The 14388-nt window shown below is 40.4% G+C and overlaps 1 protein-coding gene and 1 pseudogene across 3 annotated transcripts; one reads left to right on the forward strand and one right to left on the reverse strand.

Annotated features, from left to right (window-relative positions):
- The first annotated feature begins 2904 nt into the window (after nucleotides 1-2904).
- On the forward strand, nucleotides 2905-7537 carry LOC109736612 (BTB/POZ and MATH domain-containing protein 1-like; annotated as a pseudogene).
- Nucleotides 7538-8636: 1099 nt separating this feature from the next.
- LOC123496972 (V-type proton ATPase 16 kDa proteolipid subunit) lies at nucleotides 8637-13487 on the reverse strand. 3 transcript variants are annotated; one of them, XR_006669111.2, is made up of 4 exons: nucleotides 12662-13487; nucleotides 11890-12222; nucleotides 10556-11685; nucleotides 8637-9539 (listed from the first exon to the last, which is right to left on the reverse strand). XR_006669111.2 is itself a non-coding variant. In XM_045232442.2 (2 exons), exons 1-2 carry the CDS (start codon nucleotides 12935-12937, stop codon nucleotides 12157-12159), a joined length of 342 nt encoding a protein of 113 aa, XP_045088377.1. In that variant the 5' UTR covers nucleotides 12938-13487; the 3' UTR covers nucleotides 9556-12156. The 3 variants fall into 3 exon arrangements, 1 of the variants encoding a protein (XP_045088377.1); XR_006669110.2 differs by having other exon boundaries at nucleotides 10556-12222; XM_045232442.2 differs by lacking the exon at nucleotides 8637-9539 and having other exon boundaries at nucleotides 9556-12222.
- Between the last annotated feature and the right edge of the window lie 901 nt (nucleotides 13488-14388).

The raw sequence follows: 14388 nt of genomic DNA on the forward strand, positions 1-14388 counted from the left end.
CCACATGGCTAGTTAGTTAAGCACGCTGCTTATATATTACTCCTGCCACAAAGGAACACATTATACTAGTCCCAACGTGGGGACTGAAATTTCAAGGGGGAGCAGCAAAGCCATTATCAGTGGTGAAAAACTGGAGCCATCTACTGCTTCAACGCAGGGGACCACCAATCGCCTTGAATGATCCAGTACGTATACGTGTTTATATAGATACACATGGTTGCGAGAGACGTCTGACCATTAACTAATTTAATTTTCCCTATTTGACTAATCGGCCAGCATGCCATATCTGACCAAATGCCAAGTCAACATCAGGCTGGGAAATTGACTTGGAAGTCTTGCGGCATCGCCTACTTTGCATACGGAGAAAACGGTTTGAATATTTACTGCCCGACCCCGACTTCCCTAGGCTTCCGTATGTTTGGTCAATTTGATGATTCTAATCCTAGGAACAAGCATATTGCTTGCGGCGTTGTTGGCGTCCTCGTCCAGGTAAGTAGTACTCTCTCCGTCCGCGAATAAGTCTACATCTAACTTTTGTTTTAAGTCAAAGTTTAAATTTTTTGACTAACTTTATATAAAATAGTAGTAACATAGATGACATCAAATTGATATATTATCAAAGTACATTTCAAAACGAGTCTAGTGATACTAATTTGGTGCCTTAAATGCTTTGACTTTTTTCTAGAAAGATGGTCAAAGTATTAAAACTTGACTTAAGCCAAAAGCTAGATGTATACTTATTCGCGGACGGAGGGAGTACGTATGACGTCCTATAAACCACCTAATTTAATCGTCGTCCTCGCTCTGTCGAAAACGCAATGCAGTGCTACTAAAATAAGTTATGCACGGCTCCGACAAGGAAGGACATTGACAGCGACGCGCCTTTGATTCCCTTCAGTGTGATCGTTAGGTGGTCTATAGATCTAGATGTAATTTTATTATTTGTAGTGTTCGTTGTAATATCATGATTAAAAATGAATAGATCGAAAATTTTCTCGCAAAGAAAAGAACAAAAAGGAAAATGTAATGCAGCGCCATTGGTGCGGCCGAAGGCCGTGAGAAGGCGGTGGCAGGGGGTTCTTTTTTGACATTATTCGTCTTCTTCGGTGTCGTGAGGTCCGATTGCAAATTTTAGGGGAAGTTTTTTCTAAAAGCAGTTTTTTCACTAAACTTTGTTGCGGCCAAAGGCGAGGAGAAGGCGGTATAGTATTTTTGCATGGCGCACTTCGGCGTCGTGAGATTACCTCCTCTGTCTCAGGGGTGCGAGTTTTTCTGTTCACTTCCATTTTTTGTCTTTTCTCTTGTTTATTATTTTCTTACTTCTTTTTGGCATTTTCACGTTTTTACACTCTGCTATTTAGTTCCATTCATCTTCTAGTTCTTCCAATTTTCAATTTTCCTTATTTTATCTTCTTACTTTGTTTAAATCTATGAACTTTTAGAAAAAAATACATGAACTTTTATTAATATATGAATATGTATTTTTGTATGCATGGAAAATTTTCAAATACGGAAATCACATTTTAATTTATGTACATGGACATTTTTATCACCTACATAAACATTTCTCTAGATTCTGCAATGAACTTTTCCCTTTTTTAAGACTTATTTGACAACATATTTAAAACAAGTTACGCTTCTAATGAAATGCGCCATGGCTGGCTCATGTACGTTCTAGGCATTTGCCCAACCTGTTTGAGGCACCAACGTCAAGCAGGAGCGCAAAGACTATATATCACCCGTAGCCAGCATTATGATGTTCTGCATGCGGATTATTTTTGGGAAACAACTTTTGTCCGTTTTATAAATGTTTTCCCTGTTTCCTTTTCTATTTTCTATCTTTTTTCTGTTTATATTTATATTTTTTTCCTTTTTATGTTTCTTTTGCACTTTCCCACTTTAACTTTTTACAACAAGTATAAACATTTTTCAGAAATTACATGAGTTTCTTTTCATGGCTTAAGCACTTTTCCAAAAGTACATGAATAACTGTTACAATACTTGAATACTTCTCAAAAGTACATAAACATTTTTTCCTAAATGCGCAATCATTTAAAAAAATACATGAACATTTTTTAAAGGTGTGGATACTTTTAAAAGCACATGAACATATTTTAAAAGGTAGACTACTCCCTAAAAAAAGAAGACTAGTATGAGTGTGTAAGAACAGAAATGAACCTCAGTGATAGGGCTTCTCATTCCACCTGATGTGGAGGGAACTAGAGGGGAACTAAATGCGCGAACATTTGAAACAAATATGGTACCATTTTTTGAAGGGATGAACACTTTTTTATAAGCAGACTACATTTTTTCCAATGTATGAACACTTTTCAATTTTTTTAAAATGCATGAATAAGTTTTAAATCTACTAAATATTTTCTTAAATATGTTAACACTTTTAAATCATACGAGATTATTAAGAGCCCGAACATTTTTTAGTTACATGGTCATTTTTTGAATAATCCAAATTAATTTTTTAATTAGACGCCAATTTTCGTGAAACATTCTTCTAAAACTGGCGTTTTATTAAATACTCCATCTGTAGAGAAATATAAGAGTGTTCAGATCACTACTTTAGTGATCTAAACATTCTTATATTTCTTTACAAAGGTAGTGCATTATATGAAATAGTGAGGAAAACGTTTTGGGATTTATACATAGAAAATGAAAAGAAAACTTTGCTTGCTTAGTGGGCGGAATTAAGCCACCATGAGCAGGCAATGTAGGCGAGCCTCCCTTCATGCGCTTCTTAGAGACACGTAGACATAATAGCGTCCAAGTAGGAGAAAGTCGAGAGCAACTAAACGGAGGTTATCCCAAAGTTATGCATGGGCCAGGCCAATCTAACGCGTGGTGGACCAGAAAGGCACCGCGGGCCGCAATGAGGGTTTGAAATGTGTTTTTTCTTCTGGTTTTTGCATGGTGGGCCCCGATTTTGGCCTTTTTTGGTTTTTATTTTCCTTTGTTTTTCACTTATTTTTCTTTTCTCCAGCTTTTATCAACTTGTGCTAGTAACAGTACACTTCGTACTTGGAGTACATGTTGCAAGACATGCAAATTACATGTTGTACTAGCAATACAAGTTGCAACACATGAAGCATAGGTTGCAGCGGGCGAGAAGAACATGTTACACCAGGTAGTACACGTTGCCACACTGAAAGTACATATTGCACCCGAGATTTAAGGGTGCATTGCGTAGCAAATACATGTTACACCATGTGAGAAGCACATGTTACACCAAGGACTATAAATTGCACTATGAGAGGGCTACACATTGCATTACACATGAGTTCACTACCCATGGGAAGTACAAGTATGTTGTCATTGGAAGTACAAGCTGCATTTGAAAATAAATTCACCGAAATGTATTTACACAAGAACTAGTTTTGAAGATATGGACGCGACAAATGTTACGGTGAAATCTGTTTGCAATTTGGACACTCGATTTAGATAACTTTGATTGAAATTTACACCGCACGAGAAAAATGCATCCTTAAAAAAAATACACATGAACTTCCTGGTGACGACAAGTGGTTTATATGCATTGTGTCACGCGTCACCACCCTCAAAGATGCACCACGAAACACGTTTTTTTACGGGGGACCACGAGAGAAGTTTGAGGTAACCTTTGCACCTGTACCCTAACTTGTGATTTTTGAGAAATTGTTATTTTTAAGTAAGAAGTTATTTTTTAGCAAGAAATATTATTGTTTTTTAGAAATAACTATATATTTTTTCATAGTAGCAAGATATTACTGTATAGATGCAATGCTTTCGGATCCAAGATCCAAAAACTACAAAGTACCTCATATAACTAAGAATTACAAGTGAAATATCTTGAAACCATCTTCTCCATGGTATCAATCTTGTAAAATGAATTACTGCAAAGAGAGTGCAATTGGATAGGAACTGTGATACTTCCACTCATTTACCCACATGAGCTTGTTTATCAAAAAGGTTTTTTTAGCAACATGAATCGCCGGAAGCCATGAGAAAGAAACATAATTGGTGCAGGAATGATCCTCTAGGAGTGCATAGCGCTGAACCACAAGATTATCACCATAGTGTCGAGAAAATATTTTAAGTCAAAGAAAAAATCAAACCAACAAAAAGAACATGGTACACTAATCTAAACTTATCATATATGAATAATTGACTCTTCGATAACACAAACCTCTCTGCCTTCATGGCACCCCCAAAGAAAAACCAAAGTAATTTTATTCGCAAAACACCACTATATGATGGCGAAGACCATACAATTCTTGATGACTGAGACCCCCACATCTCAGCGCCAAGATGGTAACGGGAGGTGTGGGGATGGAAGGTATCCCGACGGCGACCAGTGTTCCTCGAGCCCTAAACTCTCAATCGATTGATTACATAAGATTACCGCTTGTGCTGTCTTCCGTGTTGAAATTGGTGATGTGGGCGGCATGCATGGTTTTGGGCTGCTAATTAGGGCATGGGCATCCGGATCGCAATGTACGACATTGCCGGCTCTTCCTCCATGACTTCTTCCTTAGGCCCGATCTGATTCTACAACCCACTTGCCGACTCTTCTTGACACTTCAAGGTTGGGTGCATTGATTTGCTTTGTCCTGGTGGTGTGGCCGCGCGACAGTGGTGCCGGCTTTGTTCGTGAAGTGGCCTAGCTACTCTGGATCTCACTTCCTTGCCTTCCATGACTGGAGTATATGCTTGGGCGAGTGTGTGATGTGTTGTATCCTATCCGTCTCCTCTTTGTTACTTTGTTTTCTCCTATCCGTCGATGAAAGATATGCAAACTTTGCGTATTCAAAAAATGTAAGATTTTTTTTAGGCTGTAAGATTATTGCTTTTGGTTTTTAGAAGAGGTTGTAAGATTATTTCTTCTTTTAGAAGAGGCTGTAAGATTATTTCTTTTTGTTTTAGAAGAGGCAGTAAGATTATTGCTTTTTTTTAGTAACGGCTGTAAGATTACACATGCTGAGCTACCAAGTTCGAATATGGCCCATGGATAAACCCAACAACTGCGGCCCCAAGGTCCTAAGCCCACGAACTTCGACCCACCATGCCGTGAGGCCTCTCTCTCCCAGTTCAACCCTGGCCTCGTCTAAAAAAAAAAGTTCAACCCTAGCCGCATCTCGTGAGGTATTCACAGCCGCCGCCGCCGCCCTCCCTGTCCTCCGCTCGTCTTCTTCCTAGTCCCAGCGCGCGACGGCAACTGCTGCCGCGTTCGACATGAGCTGCCCCCCGGCAACTCGCTGACGCGCGGCCCGTTGCCGCGACGCGCCCTGACGGCGTGGTGAAGGTAGGGGAGGACCGTCGACGGCTAGCAGCGGCAGCGACGACGGCATCTTTGCTCCTCCGTTTTCCCCTCTTCCTCCCTCCCATCTCCCTCCCAGCGCCGTTCTACACCACCGTCCCAGCTATCGACCCAACTCGACCCCGACGGTCGGTCCATCCCCGGCCAGGGGACGCTGCCTCGACCCGCGTTCCCTGCAACTGCCTAGCCCACCAACGGAATGGCGGAGCTTCGCGATCTCCCTGCTGCCATTGTAGCGTCATCTGAGGGAAGTTCATATGTGATCAAGATAGACGGGTACTCAAGAATCAAGGGGCAAATCGAGCATGGAAACTACGTGAAATCTACCCCTTTCAGTGTTGGAGGTCACGACTGGGTTGTGTGGTATTTCCCAAACGGCTGCGACACCCAAGCCGGTTCCGTATCTGTTTTTCTAGCTCTTGATTCTGTTGTTGCGAAGGAAGTGAAGGCGAAAGTTAGATTTAGTCTGCTTGACAAGGATGGGGAACCAGTGGAATCAAAATCCAAGATCACCGAAGAACATATCTTCCGGAGCAAAGATTCAGACTAGGGTTTCACTAATTTTCGGAAAAACTAACGCCCACACGTGTGGGCGCTTGCACATCGTCCACACGCCTTCATCACCACTCATTTTGTCACGTATGAACAGATGACATTAGCAGAAATCTTTTTGGTTTTCGGCTTAAAAATCTTTTATCTCCTAATTAAAAAAGCGAATTAAAAATTTGTTTCTACCATTAAATCTGTCTCGATGAGATCTTCAAAACTAGACCCCATGTTGATATGTTTTGACGAATTTTTTTCCCCAAAAATTGCCATGATGTTTACACTGTAGTTGACATAGTCCTTAAACTAAAGTTGTCATGTGGCAATTATAGTTTGTAGATCATGTCAATTTTAGTTTTTTGATGATGACAATTCCAGTACTTTCATCATGAAAATATTTTTTTGTATGAACCATGGCAATTTTAAGTGCATGTATCATGGCAATTTTAATTTATGGTGCATGGCAAGTCTAGTTTCTTAGTTCTCTGTTTTATAATATATCAAAATTTACTTTTAAATGTAGAAGAAAATAGCTGAAACATATCATGACAACTTCAGGGTAAACATCATGACAATTCATGTGCAATAGACATGGCAACTTTTAACCAAAAAATTCATCGAAATATATTGATATGAGATCTAGTTTCGAAGATCTCGTCGCGAGGGATATAATGGCGGAAACGGATCTTCAATCGGATTTTTCATTTAAGAGATAAAACATTTTGAAAACAGAAAATCCAAAAAGATTTCCACATGCATGCGGTGACATGGCGTAGTCTGAGTGCTATAGAGCGTGTGAGCGGGTTTGACTCCCACCACACGTGTGGGCGTTAGGGTTGTTCCTAATTTTATCAAGGCTGCTGATCTCGAGAGATCAGTGCATCTAAGAGACGACAGTTTCAGCATCAGGTGTGATGTTACGGTTATGAAGCCTGTACGTAAAGTTAATCGGTTTATTGCGGTTCCTCCAAGTAACTTGCACCAGCATCTCGGTGACCTCCTCATCAGCATTGATGGAGCTGATGTGACCTTTCGGGTTGGCGGGGAAAGCTTCTTGGCCCATAGGTCCGTGCTCGCTGCTTGGTCATCAGTATTCAGAGCGGAGCTCTTTGGCCCCATGAAGGAGAGTGGGAACAGTCTGATTGAAATTAGCGATATGGAAAGTCACGTGTTCAAGTCTTTGCTCCACTTCATTTACACGGACTCACTGCCTGTTCCTGAGACAACTGATGTGGGTGAAACAGGAAGAGACGTGGCGATGGCTGGTCATCTACTTGTTGCGGCAGACAGGTACAATATTGAGAGGCTCAAGCTGATATGCGAAGAGAAGTTGTGCAACCTCATTGACTCTGACGTCGTGGCGACTAGTTTGGCTCTAGCTGAGCAGCACGGCTTGCATAGAATCAAGGAGGCCTGTTTTGAGTTCCTCGCTTCGCCTTCCAATTTGGAGGCGTGATGGCAAGTGATGGTTACGAGCATGTGAAGAATAGCTGCCCATCTGTTCTCAGGGAGCTGGCTGCTAGCTTCCTGCCGGCCGAGCTGAAAGCGGTCAAAGATTTTATCATAGTATCTATATTGTTACCTATTGCCGTGTGTATGGGTACATGTAGGTCTCAGTGGCTCGGGCTCAGGGCAAAACTATCTAGTATATCCATGCTGGAATCAGAATATGAACTAGTTGGGTGATTCCTATGTTATTGTATTTGCTGGGATGCAGGATTAATGTTGAACTGGATTTGTTGTCCTTACTGCATGCAGCTTTTTGTTACGGGCAGCGCTAGGCATCAGACTACTGATAGATTGCATCTATCAGTCTAGTTGTAGGCCCCTAGATTGAAAGCATGATGTACGTCAGGCCCATGCGAGATTACCGTAGCCCCTAATTGAGTGCTTCCCAACTGCTCCCGCTACCCACGACCCCACACTCGGGTCATTCTCTCACTCTCTCTAGTTGTTTCTTCCTCCCCTCGGACGCTGCTTCTTTGTTGTGTGGTTATCTCCAGTTCAAGAAAAAATGGCGCACCTGGCCCTTGAGACTGAGTATCGTGGGTTCTACAATTCAGTTCATCGTTCTGCTTCAACCGATCCAAATTGTCCATGGCCTGGGATTAGTTCCAAAACAGGAGGTTGTGCTGTAGATTGGTCCAATAAGTAGCTCCCATATCAGATTGTCCATAATGGCGACGGACAGATAAACTAAGGATGATTTCTAGTGTTTTGCCATGTTTCTGTAGTGCTGCTCATGTGTATTGGGGGGCGTATGAGTTGATGTCAAGAGTGACTGATGCATTGTTTTACATTAGCTCATGGTACGCCCGTTTGTTGAGAGAGAAGATCAAAATTGGGGGCGATGAATTTGATGGAAGCATTGCTTTTTGAGAAGTGATGCACTGGCGTTTAGTTGTAGAGGCGATGTCTGCCTTCACGGTACTGAGATGCACAGGTTTAGGGTATGAAATTCTTTTCCCTGCCGTAGAGAATGAATGCACATAGATGAATATGGTTCACTTTGATTTGTGAGGCCTTGATTTCTGATAGTTGATGCAGAAAGTTGTGATGAATTCAATTTTGATTAAGAAAGGAAGCATGCGACAGTAGGGGAGGAAGCAGTATTTATTACGACATGAATCATGCAGCGCAAAAAAATATTTACAATGATCGCAGAATTTTCTACCACATTGATTAGGTTTGCTTTAATTTAGTAGAAGTTATATATTATACAAAAATAATTATCACAATATTGATTTCACCAAATAACGTTATATAAAAAATTGTTTCCATCAAAAGCACAACTATTTTTACTGCCATGAATACACATGCTTCAACAGAATTGGGAATATGCATCTAGAGAAAAAACAATTGCTCCCATTCTAAGTTGAATTTGGTTCCATGAAAAAGAAAACTCAAATCCGAATCACATTTTGTTTTGGTAAAACTGATAGTAGCAAAAATTCCATTGATATTGGCACATGCTTCCTTCTAGTTTCTTGTTTGTTTCCATAGGCACTAGAAATGCGGCCGCGTTGCTTCCTACTAGGGGTTGGGCGCGGTCGTGGAGCACCTCTTGAGGCAGTCTTGTGTGCTTCAATCTTATCTAAGCACATTGGAATGGCTACTTGGGTCCTGGTCTCAGCTTGGTTATGCATTCAGTGAGCCATGTACATCAACATTAGCATATGTTAGTAGGAGAAGATTAATTCAAAGATACAAATAGGCTTACTAACACATTCAAAATCACTTATACAGTACCATAATGTGAGGACTATATAACCCATCAATCAATAATGTGACGAACATTTTAAATTGGCTTGCATAACTGAGTTACAAATGATTCTCTGATGTATGGTCCCTTTTAGTTCTAACTCACCAATTGTTGTCAAAACAAAAAGTTTCTTGGGAATACATAAGAACACAGTATTCACTAATAGAGACATTTGAACGAAATCCTCAAAATACATGCATTAGACAACAAAAGTAGAAGCAGCGACACAAAATAGAGATAAAGGACTAAGAGACCGCCTAACTGCAGCACCTTTCGGTAGAACAAATGGCGCCATGCCTCATTGGCGTCATGACGGACACATCCTGACAATGTAGTGCCTCCATCAGTGGCTCAACACCACACCTCCGCACCATGCTCATCTACTCACTACCACCGCTGTCCGGTCGAGCAGGATATGTGAAAGCCCTGTAATACTTAATATGAGTGAAGATATTCAGTAGGATTTTTATATAACAAAGTTTAGTAGTTCACTGGTTGGCCATTGTGAATGTAATATTTTGATCATTCTAAGCTTCATTTTAAAAGAAATATTATCAGAACTAATACCCACACAACTAATAAGGCAATATTGTAGTTGACGTTTTAATGATGAACATTGTAACTGGATTTTATTGTATATTTTAGAGTCCAGATAATGCAAGAGTAATGTTGGTCACAACTCTTCCAGTCAGGTGTATCGGTAATTTGTATTATTGTTTCTAATCAATAATACATTAGGACAACCAACTTTGAGCTTGTAAGAAATATATGCTAGGTAGCTAGTCATCTTGCCAATTCACCAACACGCTAGTGAGGGTAAGTGACTCCTAAATTCAAAGTTACAATTTTATTATTGTCAACGAGACTTCCGCTTCAAGAGGGATGTTCTAAGTTGCATCAGAACTTGAAGGCCTTGCCAGATACTAATTAGTACAACAGTAGTAACATTAAGCAGATGACATATTAGATCTAGGCATTTATATGTGCATCAAATTAGCAATTGGGGTGATCCCAGAGCAGACGAAGTGGCAGACTCAAGAGTCCTGGAACAAAGGCATGCAATTACATCAGCAAAAGAAATGACATTCAAAGAGGAGAATGTAGAATTTGTAATCAAGGTATAGATTAGCCTAAGCTTTAAGCACTCGACTTTACTCCCGAAAAGAATGTAATTTAGCCATGAAAACTATTTTCCAATGACAACTGAATCGTGTTCCCCCGCTTCTTCATGTTTCCTAGAATTTCACCTATTTTTTATTGCCTCAATATTACTTATCGAGGGAATGAGACTGATGAACAACGAAGCACTAAAGTTTTATGCCAACAACCTTCGACAAAGCAGATTAAAGGTATACAACCAACAACCAAATATAAAGGTACAAAATATGAGTTCAAAGAGATTCTTTGATGAAAAACCTCACTGAAGTGACCAGAAACTGAACCTTAGAACAGATTAGGCATGTGTGCCTATGTGTGTCGATAGCATCTCACAGTAAACGAAATCCCGGGAGACAAACCCGAGCAACAAAATTGAGAAATTAATAATCCAAGAAAATATCAGTTATGTACCTTTATTTTAATAGGAACATCCACATTGATGTGGCCATGGGCCAAAAAGAATGGCATGATGAGCTATATTTAGGAATGTTGCTCGGGCATAGACCACGTAGATCACATCGGAATAGAAATCCTTCCAAGTTCACTGCTCTTCTGCACGCACCAATGAAATTGAATGCATTCTGCTTATGCCCATGATCAAGCCACTTTCACATAAAAGCTACAATGAGATCTAGAAGGAGGGATTCCTCTGGGAGAGAAAGTCAAGCATGCAGAAAGTTTCCTTGCAAAGGCAACACCTAGGAAGGAATAAGCAGCCACACATGCAGGGTCGCCCAATTGCTGGCTCTTTCTATTCCTCGCGAAGGGGAATAATTATTTGATTAAGCTTAGCATAGTATCCATCAGCACTCGACTTTAATGACCATGAAAACCCAGTACTAATCATCTTCGAATCCCTGCACTCAAAGAAGAAATGCCATCTTGTAAAATGCAAATCAATTAAGTTTTAATACCTTTGTATTACCAATGGAAAAGGCAAAGTAACACACTCAAAATTACATATTAGAGAAGGAAGGAGAGAATGTGTATCTCACTGATCCAAATGAACATGCTACAATATCAGCGGAATAGGTTAGTGTATTCTAACTATATGTATCAGGGTGTAGTCCGCCGCTTGCAAATAAAAAGGCTTTCATTCAGATCATTACAACGCCTCTGAGAAATGAGAATGGGAGTTCACACACAAATTTCAAAGATATTGTAGATGACTTGAACAAGCATTTAGAGTAAATATGCAGATTAAATCGAGAAGATATTTGCGGTAAAAAGTTGCATCCAAGAGTTATGTACATAATAGCACAATCCTTTTGATGAATATTTACACAAAACATGGTAAGAGAAATGTTGCATTGGTCATAACATTTATTGCACGGACGCTGAGCTATGGCCTATGAATCATAAAAAAAGACTATTCCCGATTTACCTCTAAAACTTAGACAGATCGCCATCCTTCCTACATGAGCAACATGAAAGATACAAAATTTAGCCAGCCCTTAAATTAACACAAGATAGCAAGTCTAAAATCTACCAAAAAAGGTATTAATAATTGGACAAAGGTTCACTTGCAACTCAGTTGAATCTAGACTAAGTACTCTAGAGCCCCGTGCTGCAGCAACAGTTGCCTGTTGCAAAATTTAAGAGAGACGAGTGAGGTTACCTGGGTGAAGATGGGAAGGAGGCACTGCCGTGCCCTTGCTCTCCTTTTCGGCACATTAGAACTGGGTGACCTTAGCACAGAGAAGCACATGAAAGAGTAATCCATGGGTAAAGGGAAGTCTGGATTCCCAGAAGCAACCAATAGAGACTGCATATTACTTTGTATATAAATTAATGACTGAACCAAAATGTTGTGAAGTTAGGAGACTGTATACCTTCTTCACCCGGTCTGAGATCACCACAAGTGGTAAAAGCTTCCTTCCCATGGTCAATCACAATAATTGTTGGCAGCTTCGAAAGCACCAAACTTGCTGGGAAAGGGTGGCTTGGATTGCTACAGAAAAAAATCATGGTATTCTTATATGCACTCTTAAAGAAACATCCAGCAAAAAGATATTTAATTATCTCCGTATGTCTTTGTATGTGATCTGAATACTTGATGTTTCCAATCACAATGGTAATGAAATACCCAAACGATGATGAATTCCTCAGGATGAAAAGTTTTGAGTTGAAAATTTAATGAAGTATAATCAAACATGGTCAGTTCCCAACCCATGTGACAAAAGGCATAACATGGCTAGATCGAATATATAAGTCATGTAGATAGTTCATTATCACAATACACAAACACACACACAATTGTTAGATGGCGTGAGCAATGCATAAACTTGTAAGACGTGAATAATGCACACTTTACCAATAAACAACAACAAAGAAATACAAAGAGAAGATAGTGAAGAACAATCAGATCGCCTGGACAATATGTCGAATACCTTTGATGCAGGCATATGCGGGGGAAGCAATGGCGACGATAGCCCCGAGAAGACATGCGCCTTGCCACTAGCGTCACCGAAGATGCCGATGGCCATGCCGCCAGCAAGGCCGCAGGAGAGGTGCGTGTAACCATAGAAGAGGAAGTAGGGCTTGACCCTGGGGTTGATCCCAGTGGAGATGATGACTGCGGTGATGAGGGCGTAGATCTTGAGCGCCCCCGCCATGACAACGGGCACGATGGACTTCATGACCAGCTCCGGGTGCAACACCCCCATGGACGCGATGCACACCCCGCTCTTGGCTGTCCCGTACACCTCGATCAGTGTCTGACAGAACACAAAGAATGGGAGAAGAGTGGGGGCTATCGGCGGCAGCACACCAAGGATGCGGGCGCCAGGGATGACCTCCTCTAGGCGCGGCTGTCAAAGGTGAGGAAGAGGAGAGAGAGAGGAGGCTGTCAGGGAAGGGGAGAGGAGGTCAGGAGGAGGCCACTCGATGTGCGAGTTTCCTTCCTAGGGAAGGAAGCGTGGCGTGTCCGATTCGGCGCGTCTTTCTTTATTTGGCATTTTTCTCTCCCCACACTCTAGAAATGACGTGGCACTTGTCGTCCTCCCACTGACCCTGACCATTTCAGGGAACCACAAATGAACAATTTGCAAAATAATTAACTAGTCAAAAGTAACAAAAAATAAATGTTGGGGGGCATGATGAAGACATAATCCCACTGAAAAAGAAAAACAAACCAATATGTACATTTTTTAACTTCGGACATAACTTTAAGAGGTTAGATTACTCAGGTGTGACCTACGGATTGATCTGAATAAAAATTACACAAACCAATCATTGCAACCATCATTCATTGACTGAATGTACATATTCAGTACATGCATGATAAAATGGCATCAATTGACATCTTAGTTTTCAAGTGTACTTCAGGGCTCTTCCCACTAATTTTCAGCAACACAATAGCTCTAGCGAAAGAAGAATGCGAGAGATTATAGCACTGTCAGTCGTGGCACCCAAGCATCAAGAATTTGATTAACCGGGAAGGTTTCATAGGATTCCATAGGACAAATATCGTCCTATTAATAAGAACATAAGAGTATATAAAAAATTCATACCACTGCAACAACCAGTATATGCAATTTGGAGCAAAAAGTATTTGCAATGAACTTGTTCACACAAAACCATAGCGAATGTCATTTCTAGCTAGTGTTTATGAAAATGTACTTACTCTATAAGATAGCCAACTTCTTACCGATTTTAAATTAAGACTAATTATTTTCGACATAATACAGATACTGTGAATCATAAAACAATTTAAATAGTGCACCAAGTTATGCTTTTCTCCTAAACTAATAGAAAAATCTAGCTAATCACATCGATATGCACTGCATACAAGGTGCACTTGCAAGGATCAATATTGGTAAATTCTCTGTAGAAATAATGTTTTCCCCTTACAAACTCATATTGACAGAAAAAAGATAGCGGGAAATCATCAACAAGGCCAATTCAGAAAATAACAACTTGTATTATAAAGAATGGAGGAGAGTCTATATTGCGTGCGTTGATTTTCATTGAATGCATAAAAATAATTCAAATAACACAATAAACAAGGTCAAAATAAATGGAGACTATCGTTGCAACGCTGAAGAAAAAAGGATACATACTAAAGGAATTATATGAATGACGAAAATTGTCATTTCATCTCGAAAGATTCCTCCGA

This window comes from Aegilops tauschii, chromosome 1 (genome assembly GCF_002575655.3).
Source record: "Aegilops tauschii subsp. strangulata cultivar AL8/78 chromosome 1, Aet v6.0, whole genome shotgun sequence".
Classification (NCBI taxonomy): domain Eukaryota; kingdom Viridiplantae; phylum Streptophyta; class Magnoliopsida; order Poales; family Poaceae; genus Aegilops; species Aegilops tauschii.

Coding starts and splice junctions, on each gene's coding strand:
- LOC123496972 (XM_045232442.2), bottom strand. CDS start 12,937: ATGGGGGTGTTGCACCCGGAGCTGGTCATGAAGTCCATCGTGCCCGTT. Junction 12,223..12,661: donor CGCATATGCCTGCATCAAAG/GTATTCGACATA, acceptor TTTTTTCTGTAG/CAATCCAAGCCACCCTTTCC.